The 10,515-nt window shown below is 53.2% G+C and overlaps 1 protein-coding gene across 1 annotated transcript; it reads left to right on the top strand.

The window, feature by feature from the left end:
* Nucleotides 1-8,204: 8,204 nt before the first annotated feature.
* On the top strand, nt 8,205-8,786 carry LOC138732675 (olfactory receptor 14J1-like; the record flags this gene model as incomplete). Its single annotated transcript, XM_069879320.1, has 1 exon — nt 8,205-8,786. A coding segment is annotated over one exon (582 nt), but the record flags the coding sequence as incomplete, so codon positions are not given.
* Nucleotides 8,787-10,515: the final 1,729 nt, after the last annotated feature.

A 10,515-nucleotide genomic window follows, 5' to 3' on the forward strand; every position in this document is an offset into this window, starting at 1 on the left:
TTTGGGGCCGCAACTCCCATTTGTAGGGCCAGAACACTGATCTGATCTTAGGTTTTGGGGTCAGAATACCAATTTTTGAGCGAGAACACCACTTTTAGGACAAATCACCACGTCTCTCAGAGTACAGGGCGGGGCTAACAGGTCAAGCCGTCCCCGACCACCAGGTCCACCCGCCTCCGTTCGCCTGGTGCACCTAGCTCCGGCTCCCAGGTCCACCTCATTATGGCTGGCAGGTCTTTTCCACTATGGATTCCAGGTCTTACGTGCTCTGGCCGCCATGTCTACTCTGCTGAGGTCGGAGCTAGGTGGACCTGGTGTCCGTCCTCACAGCCGGGTACACCTGACGGCCGCCACTGTCCGGCCCTGAGCGGAGCCAGCACACCCACTGCTGGGGCCACAACTCCCATTTGTAGGGCCACAACATTGATTTTAGGGATAAGGATCCCTTCAACCCAAACAATCCTATAATTCTGCAATGGATGGGAATACAAACTTTAAACTGGAGAAGAGGAGCTTCTGGGGAGACCTTAGAGCAGCTTCAAGTCAGAGGCTCCAGAAAACCTGGGGAGGGTTTCTTGATCGGGGAGTGCACGGACAGGACAAGGGAGAATGGTTTTAAGCATAAAGAGAAGCGGTTGTGATGAGACCTTAGGGAGGGTGGGGTGGCCCTGGGCCAGGTGTCTCAGAGAAGTCGTGCTTGCCCCATCCCTGATGGTGTTCGAGGCCAGGTTGGATGGGACTGAGCAACCTGATCCAGTGGTCTGTGTCCCTGCCCATAGCAGGCAGGTGGAACTGGATGGGCTTTCAGGTCCCTTGAACACAAACCATTCCACGATTCTGTGATTCTATGATCCTACCAAAGAGAAGGGTGTTGTCCAGAAGCAGAAAGAGCCGCCCCACACAAACCCTGCTTGCTGCATTCCCCTGACGGAGACACTCGCTTCTCCTTGCCCTTCTGCCACCATCCCTGTGCACAAACGCTGCAGGGGGAGGCCTGGTCTGAAGAGCTTAGAGAATATTTGCAAAGTTACCGCAGCATTCCTCTCACTGGGCTGATTTCTTTGTCCGGCTGAGAGAGCTTCTCCCTCTGCTTTGCCTGGATGGGAACCGCTCTTGAGCTGGTGAGCAGGCTGGTTGTTCACCAGAACAGCCTCTGCCTCTGAGCAGTCTGGGACACCTTTCCTACCCAGGGTCTCAGCTGGCTTCTTGCATGACCCAAGGCAATGACTTTTCTTTTCCTTTACACATTTCCAGTCCACAGAAGAAACTCACAAGAGTCCCCTCCCAGTCTGGGACTGTTGGCAGAAGCAGCCGGAGGCAAGACACGCACACTCAACGCGAGTTTAGAAACTTGCTCGTTTAATGCAGCTAGATGAATCCTTTTATACATGTGTTACAGTCCCGTGGAAGGTGCCCTTTGGTCTGTGTCCACTCTCCAGGCACTAATTGGCTAACTAGTCCACTCCTCGCGCGCTAATTGGCTAGCAGTTGCTGAGCGTGCTCTGTTCCTGTTCCTGTGCTGCTTACTACATGACCCACTCCGCCTTGCTACAAGCCAACTGCCTCTAAATGTCAAAGGTTATTCCGAGACAGAGGCGCTGCCACAATATCAAGCCTTAAAGGGTCAGCGTCCTCATGCCCTTCCCTTCTTAAGCAATCCTCTACATGGGATCGCTGAGTCCTCCAAGGAGAAGAGCCCTGCCCGTCCTCAGCAAGGGCACATGGATTCAGAACCGTGAGTCTCCCTGAAAAGGACCAGTCTCCTAAGGACCCTCAAGAAGAAAAGCCCTTTCCGTTCTCCTGGAACAGCCCAGATGCCCGACGGCCTCTTCAGTTCAGCCAGAGCCAAGGAGAAGGAGCAGGAGGAGAAAACAGGACGGGCTCTGTTAGGTCCATTGCAAAAGTCCTACAAGTTTTTCTAAATGCCAATGGGATCGACTTGTGATGAAATGACACTGCAGTCCTTTTCCACGACTGCTTTTATATGATGTGTGTGTTGTCTCAGGCGACGGCTGAGACTGCTTGGAAAGAGGTGTTGGTTTGTTTGTAGGAAAAATAAAGAATCATAGAATGTCCTGAGTGTGAAGGGACCTTCTCCTGATATCCACCCTAAACCTCCCCTGGAGCCTCTTCCTGCCATTCCCTCAGGTCCTGTCCTTGGTCGCTAGAGAGAAGAGCTCAGCACCTGCTCCTCCTCCTGCCTTGTGCGGAAACGGCAGACTGCGTCTGACGTCTCCCCTTAGTCTCCTCTTCTGCAGGCTGGACAGACCCAGTGATGTCAGCCACTCCTCAAACGCCTTCCCCTCTAATACCTTCCACAGCTCTCCGGCTTCCTCTGGACTCTCCCCACTACTTTTCAATCCTTTTCATACTGTGGTGCCCAAAACTGCACTCAGGACTCTAGGTGCGGCTGCAGAAACCCTTTCCCATCCTACTCTGTCTCCTGGATCTCCTCCATCTCCCTAATGGTGAGAGGAGGCTGGGGAGTCTTTAGTCTCCTCTGCTGGCACATTGCTCTCGCGGGCTGCAGAGTACAATCCCACCAGTCAGTTTCCTTCTCAGAGTCCCCGATACTGCTCAGCTTGGACACCTCCTCCCAAAGCTCTGTCACCAGGCTGAGCTGTTCTCCTCTTCTGCCCAGTCACAGGGAAGCTGCTGGAATCCTCTACCGTCCAGCATTGTCTGCGTTAGACGTTTTGATCGGTTCCCATGTGCCGTACGTGCGTTACTTTGTCGATGTTTAAAGAAATCATAGAATCATAGAATTGCTAGGTTTGGAAAGACCTTTGAGATCATCAACTCCAACGGTACCTGTCCACTACTAAACCATATCCCTGAGCACTTCATCTACCCATCTTTTAAACACCACCAGGGGTAGTGACTCCACCACCTCCCCGAGCAGCCTCTGCCAGCGCCCAAGAACCCTTTCGCTGCTGACTAAAGCCACCCCACAGACTGGCCCTTTCCATCTCCAAGGCACAGCCTGGCCCGGCCGCTGAGGCTCAGCCCCAGACACCTACCCGGCCCTTCGGTTCAGCCAAAGCAAAGGAGAAGGAGGAAGAGAAGACAAGGGGTGGGCGAGCAGATCTGCTGAGCACAGACGCTTCCATCTATCACTCTTGGCACTGGTACAGTGGACGTCTCCCTGCCTGCTCCACAGCCCGGTCCCCCTCAGGGACTGATGCCCGTGATCGATGGGGATCACAGCCTCATGTCCCCAGCCCTGTCCAAGGATGCTCGCTTTCTAAACATCCAAAACGAGTCGCAGAGAGTTTGATTTGCCAGAATTCTCGAGTCAAGGGACAAGAGGAAATGGCATCGAGCTGTGCCAGGGGAGGTTTGGGTTGGACACAATAAGGGGGATAGAACGGGATGGGCTTTAAGATCCCTTCAACCCAAACATTGCTATGATTCTGAAATGTACGGGAATACAAACTTTAAACTAAGACATATTTTTCATGGGTGCACTTTGAAGTCCTCCCTTTAGCCACACTGGGAAATAACTGCAAGGAGCTCGGCAAAGCTTGATGAGCAGAAGAGAACTCCAGGAGGAGAAAGAGCTCGTTAAGTCTTTCTGTAGTTTAATGAGACCCAGCGTGGATTTGCTGATGAGTCCTTGGACCTCACCTACAGAGAGAAGATTGAGCAAGCCTCTCAAGAGTTCAAAAACAGAACTCAGAGTAACTTGAAGTCTTAATTGGTCTCAGTGAGGATTGTTTCAAACAAAGTGACCCTAGGGGCAGAGGAATTCAGTTCTAGGAAGTTCATGGAAGTGTTTGGTCATAGAAGCCTCAGGTCATATACGATTCAGGTCATAAAAGGTTAATAGAATATTTGGGTCATGGAAGAACTGAGTCATAGAAGTGTGATTTTTGGGGGGTTTTTGAAGGGTTTGGTCGTAGAAGGGTCAGGTCCCAGAGGACTCAGGTGACGGAAGAGTCGGGTCCTTGATATGTCTCATCACACACATGCTGCAGAATAGATGATCTGTGTCATAGAAAGCTGCATCATAGGAGAGTTAGACAATAGTCAGGTCATAGAATAAAAGGTCATAGAAGGGTTGGGTTGTAGAAGGCTTGAGCCAGAATCGCCTGGTCATATGATAGATGGGTCTCAGGAGAGTTGAGTTATAGAGGAGTTGGTCATAAAAGAGTAATACAAGAGTTTGATTGTAGAAAGTTCCTATATGGGTTGGGTCATGGATTATTCGGGTCATAGTTGAGTCTGGTCAGAGAAGAGCTGGGTCATACAAAGTCATAGAGGAGTCGGAGAAGAATTGGGTCATAGAAAGCTTGGGTGACAGAAGGCCCAGATCACAGATAATTCGGGTCATAGAGGACTCAGAAGAGCGGAATGAGAGAAGAGCTGGGTCACAGAAGAGTTCAGTTGAAGTAGGTTTATACCTAGGTGTTGGGTCACAGAACACTCACGGAAGAGCTGAGTCATAGAAGGGAGAGAGAAGCATCATTTATAGAAGAATATGGTCAGAAAAGATTCATAGAAAATTCAGGTCTTAGAAGACTCAAATCATAAAAGAGTCATTGAAGGGCGATAGAAGTGTCAGGTCATAAAGGAGTCGTTAGAGAAGTCAGGTCATAGAAGGTCTGGGTCATAGAAGAGGACTCATCTAAGTGTGTGGTCATAGAGGAGTTAGGTAAGAGACGTGTTGAGTCAGAAAAGTGCCAGGTGAGAGAAGGTCATAGAAGGTTGTTGAGGCATGATCTGACCAAGGGAAGTCCAGTCCACTTCTCTTTCAGGCATCCAGAAATGGAATCCGAGGGGACAAGGTCTTGGGCACAGCCTTTAGTTCCCTGCTCACCCACTGGCCATTCCTGAAAATGACAGGCCATGTGTGAGTGGTGCCAGTGCTCAGGGAGCGCCCTCGGTTACCGTGACCTCTGGAAGATGATGGAGAGTGCCCTCACTGTGGCATCGTCCTGCTCACTCAGCGCCCTGGGATGTGACCCCTCCTGTCCCAGAGGCTGGGAAGGATTGTGTTTGCTCAAGTGATCCCTGATCTGATCCCCACCCAGCACTAGTCAAGCTCCTCCAGAGTCCTGCCCTGAGTCCCAGAGGCCTGGGAGACTTTGTTGGGGAAGACAAGGACATAGAGGACACAGGGAATCTCAGATCTGTCTCCTCCTGCTCTTACTAAATTCTGCACTACCCACAGAGGGTCCTTGTTTTTTTCTTTTACTGTTCCTGAAGCAGGGAACACTCATCACGAGGCCCTTGAATGGCCTTTCAAGTTCTGTGACCACATCCCAGCTCTGTCTCGCACAGGAACAGCTCCAGCTCCTCCTGCCTGTGCCCCTGGCTGAGGGCATCGCTGCCCATGGGGCTGAAGCTCTGCAGCTGTGGCACCAGGCAAGGTCATCCCTGCAATAAGGAAATCTGAGACCAAGTGTCCAGGAACCCGTGTGTGCAAAGGCTTTGCTTGGAGCAGAGACCAGTCTGGGACAGAAGAGAGCTGAATGTCCTCCCAGCCCCAGGTCTAGAGACCAGGGAAGAAAAGCCTGAATTCCCGCGATGGAACAGGATGGAGAAATGAGATCATTCCCTGTCACATTCCTGGGGTTCTGTTTAATGATGGGGCAACAAAAGTGATTCTCATGGCCAGCTATTTTTCTAACAGGAGTAATGACAGTGCAGGAGAAGTGTCTCTGCCCAGCTGAGGGAGGGAAGATCAGGGATGGCTTCAGCCTGTTTCTCAGCAGGTTCCCCTGGAGCCCCAGGGACAGCTCGAGGGAGCCCAGAGGGGGCAGAGAAAGCGCTGCCTTGGGCTGCTCCTCTGCTGCTGAGCTGGGCTGGGCTCCTGGGACAGAGTGAGCTCATAACAAGAGGGTAGTTATGAAAAGAGCCAGGTCTGGCCAGGAGCAGCTCCTCTGCCAAGCCCAGCAGGGCTGAGGGCACTGCCTGCAGGCAGCGAGGGGAGAGGAGGGAGCGGAGAGAGCGGAAAGGCAGGGTGGGGTGGGAGGAAAGAGGAGTCTTCATTTGGAGAAAGATCTTCACAGCCCTTCTCTGGGTGCAGGACAATGCAGGTGCGATTCCTGGAGGAGTCTCCCAAAGCCAGCACAGCCACAGCCTGTGGGCTCTGTCAGGAGGGCTCTCGCAGTTTCTCCAGTGGAAAGAAAAACCAGGGTCAGTGCTCGGTCTGCCCAGGGAGCTCCTCATGTTGGGACAGGGAGAACTTGTGGAGGGAAGAAGCAGCTCCTTGGAAAAGAGGGTCTTTTTGCTCTCAAGAGGGTGCTGTGCCAGTCAGGGCTTCTCACAGCTCCAAATCACCCCAGGACACTTCTAAGAGGACATTTCAAGGGAATAATCAGGGCAGGGATTAGGATAAAGATAAGGAACTCTCCCGAGTCAGTTCCCTGCACCTGGGGAATTTCCGGGGAGAAAAGAAACAAGAGGCTCTCATGCTTGAAGAAATCACTGAGCCTCCTGAGCTCTATCCTTGAGTGGCCAGTAGGTCTGATTGGAGCCTCTTAAAGTGTCTCCAGCTACTTCTCTGCCCATGGACAGCACCAGCATCACCTCTGCTGGACCCATCAGGCTCATTCTGCCCCATCCTTTCCTGCTTATAAACAAGACCCTGTGCCCAGCTTCACCCGCCAATCAGGCAGGTTTGTGTAGGGCCAGGGGGATGCAGAGAGGGTCAGATGAGGTCTGTGAGCATTGACAGGGAGAAGAGATGGGCCAGGGAAACATCTCCAGTGAGGAAAATCCCCGGGCAGAAGGGATAAGATCGGAGAATGTGAGGAAACATAAAAGAGAGATGTTGTGGAAGGGCAAATACAGAAACCCCTACACGACTGCATCCAACACAGACCCTCCCTCTGAGCAAGCCCCCTTGCCTCCTCTCCCACCCCACAAAGTCTCTGCCCTCAGCTTGGGCTCCAAGACTGAACCCCCTCCACTGCAGCCAGAGTTTCAGCACAGCCGTGGTGCAGCTCTCTAATCACGGGTCCATTTTCCTCTCCAGAGCACAGGGGCTGAGAGTACCAGTGCAGCAATGTTTATTTTTGGGAGGGAGTGAGCAGAGCTGGGTTAGGGTAATGCTGTCCTGAGTGCCCGGCTGCCTCTGCTGTGGCCTCTCTCAGCTGGACCAGCTTCTTTGCTGGCTTCTCTGTTTGTCTGTGTTCTTGCTGTTGATCTCCTGTTCTTGCTGCCAGGCTCTCTGGGGTTGGGAGTTTCAGCAGTCAAGTGTGGCACTGAACTTCTGATTCCTCCCATGCAGGTGTGTCCGTGGGAATGCAGTGTCCAAGCTTTCGTCTCACCCATGGGGCTGTGGGCAGAGCAGTCTGAGTCGTTCCCTGAGGAAAGAGCTGACTCTTGCTTACTGAACCACCACCATTAGGATACTCGGATTGTTCCATGAGGGTTCTTTCCTAGCTGTGAGCTTCCCTCATGGATATAAATCTCTGCTATCACAACTTGGTGCTACCTGGATGACCGTGGAGAAATACAGAGATGCTACAGCCAAGGGAATGCTTCTGGGTTTGTGAAATGAGCCGTGTGTGTCCTGGGCTGACAGTGGGGTGCTGAGACCTTACAGAAGGGTGAGACATTGAGTGGTGTGAGGTGGATCCCTCTGTGCTCAGAAGGGTGAGGTGGCTTTTGAAGGTAACAAGGGAGAGTGATCCCCCTCCATCTCAGAAAGGTGCAAGCCCAGAGCTGCTGGGGACAAGAGCAAAGTAGAGGGCAGCACCCCTCCCTCTGCACTAAGCCACAGGTAATGCTCTCCCTGAGTGCAGCAGGGATGCTGAGGGTTTCTGACATCCAAGAACACTGTCCGGGGTGGGAGCAAGAGTGGTAAAGGCCCAAACCTCTCTGCCTTCCTTCTACCCTCTCAGTTCCTCATCCCTGGAGGTGCAGATGCTGACAAGCCCTTTTGCACCAGGAGCAGTTCCACAGGACAAAGCTGAACCCCAGCAGTGTCCCCTGTGCCCAGCGTCCCCATGACCCCCAGCTGCAGAGCAGGGCTGACCCCTCGCAGCCAGCGGGCAGAGGCCCTGCTCCTCCCGGCACATTCAGCCGGCACCGAGCAGGGCTCCAGGCATGGAGCTGGCGGAAGGGCTGCAACTGGAAATGGAAAAGCAGTGGCAACTGTGCAGTGTGAGAACTGGCTTTGATTTTACTCAAAGAAGTCTCCTGTAACTTCTCACACTATTTTGGCTTTGATCCAGAGGCAGCAGATGTCCAACAGCAGCTCCATCACCCAGTTCCTCCTCCTGGCATTCGCAGACACACGGGAGCTGCAGCTCCTGCACTTCTGGCTCTTCCTGGGCATCTACCTGGCTGTCCTCCTGGGCAACGGCCTCATCATCACCACCATCGCCTGGGACCACCACCTCCACACCCCCATGTACTTCTTCCTCCTCAACCTCGCCCTCCCCGATATTGGTTCCATCTGCACCACTGTCCCTAAATCCATAGCCAACTCCCTCTGGGACACCAGGGCCATCTCCTACTCAGGATGTGTTGCCCAGGTCTTCTTTGTGTTGTTCTTGTTGAGTGCAGAATATTATCTTCTCACAGACATGTCCTACGACCGCTGCGTTGCCATCTGCAAACCCCTGCACTACGGGACCCTCCTGGGCAGCAGAGCTTGTGTCCACATGGCAGCAGCTGCCTGGGGCGCTGGGTTTCTCACTGCTCTGCTGCACACGGCCAATACATTTTCCCTGCCCCTGTGCCAGGGCAATGCTGTGGAGCAGTTCTTCTGTGAAATCCCGCAGATTCTCAAGCTCTCCTGCTCACACTCCTACCTCTGGGAAGTTCAGTAAAGCCTGAGTGCTCTGAGTTTGGTCACATTGCCAGTGGTTTGCACCATGTCACCATTGCGGATGGTTTGCTTCATGGTTGGGTGTTCAAAAATGTGATTATTGCACTAATTTAAACTAAAGGATGTGGTCGACCTGGACTTCTGTAAAGCCTTTGACATGGTACCCCACAACATCCTTCTCTCTTCCCCCAGCTTTCTCTCTCCTTCCCCAGCTTTGTGGGGGTTTTGTGGGGTCCTGGGTCCCTTTTGGGGGTTTGTGGGGGGCGGCCCTGGATCCCGTTTGGGGGAATTTTGGAGGGGCGTGGGTTCCTTCTGGGGGGATTTGGGGGGCTCCTGAGTCCCTCTTGGGGGGCTTTGAGTCTCTCTTGAGAGAATTCAGAGGGTTCCAGATCCCTCTCAGGGGGTTGGGGGAAAGTAGTGGATCCCTTTACGGGATATGGGGGGATCCCGGGTCCCATTTGTGGGTTTGGTGGGTCCTGGGTGCCATTTGGGGGATTTAGGGGGGTCCTGTGTCCCTTTTGGGCAGTTTTGGTGGGTCCTGGGTCCCATTTGGAGACTTCTGGGGGTTTTGGATCCTTTTTCAGGGTTTGTGAGGGTCTTGAATCCCTTTTGGGGAGCTGTGGGTTTCTTTTGGGGGAATTCAGAGGGTCCCAGATCGCTTTGGGAGTTTGGGGAAGGGGTGTCTTGGATCCCTTTTGGGGGGGTATTGGGGGGTCCTGGGTTCCATTTGGGGGCATGTAGGGTGGTTTCTGTGTCCCTTTTGGGAGGTTTGGTGGGTCCTGGGTCCCTTTTGGAGGTTGAGGCTCCTGGGACCCATTTGCAGGGATTGGGGAGGTTCTGGGTAAATTTGGGTGGGGGTTGGGGGAGCCTTGGGTCCTTTTGGGAGACTCCTGATTCCCTTTTGGGGGACTCCTGGTTCCCTTTTGGGGTCTTGGAGTTTCATGGATCCCTTTTGAGGGGCATGTTTTGGGTCCCATTAGGTGTTTTAGGAGGGGTTCTCCTTCCAATTGGGGGGGGGGTGTGGGTTGTGGGGTCTTGGGTCCTTTTGAGGAGGTTCTGAATCCAGTGCAGGGTGGGGGGGAGTGGGGTGTGTCCTGGATCCCTTTTGGGAGTTTGGGAAGAATCCTGGATCCCTTTAGGGGGGATTAGGCATGCCCTGGATCCAATTTGGGAGTTTGTGGGGGTCCTGAGTCCCGTTTTGGGGGTTTTGATGGTTCCTGGTTCCCATGTGGGAGGTTGAGGGGGTCGTGGAACTCTTTTGAGGGGTCTGGGGGGGTCTTGGGTCACTTTTGGGGGGCTTTGGATTTCTTTTGAGGGAATTAAAGGGGACCCAGATCCCTTTAGGGGGTTTGGGGTTGGAGTTCTGAGGTCCCTTTAAGGAAGGTTTGGGGGGGTCCTGGGTTCCTTTTTGTGGATTTTGTGGGTCCTGGGTCCAATTTTGGGGGGTTGGGGGAGTCTTGGGTTCCTTTTGGGGAGTTCTGGGTCTCTTCTGAAGGAATTCAGGGGGTCCTGGATCCCTTTTGGGGGTTGGGGGAGGTCCTGGGTCCCTCTTCACCACCCTCCATGCTGCTCCTGGGGTTGGGGCGGGCAGAGGAATTGGGAGCCAGGGAGCCATTTCAGACTGGGAGAAAGTGGGAGGAGAATGGCTTTAATATTTGGCCCTTGTTGCTCCCAATCCAAAGCTTTCTGAACTGTCAATAAAGTAAATCGAACTTCAGCAAGTCCACACC

The sequence above is a fragment of the Phaenicophaeus curvirostris genome, chromosome 35 (assembly GCF_032191515.1).
Source record: "Phaenicophaeus curvirostris isolate KB17595 chromosome 35, BPBGC_Pcur_1.0, whole genome shotgun sequence".
NCBI classification, from domain to species: domain Eukaryota; kingdom Metazoa; phylum Chordata; class Aves; order Cuculiformes; family Cuculidae; genus Phaenicophaeus; species Phaenicophaeus curvirostris.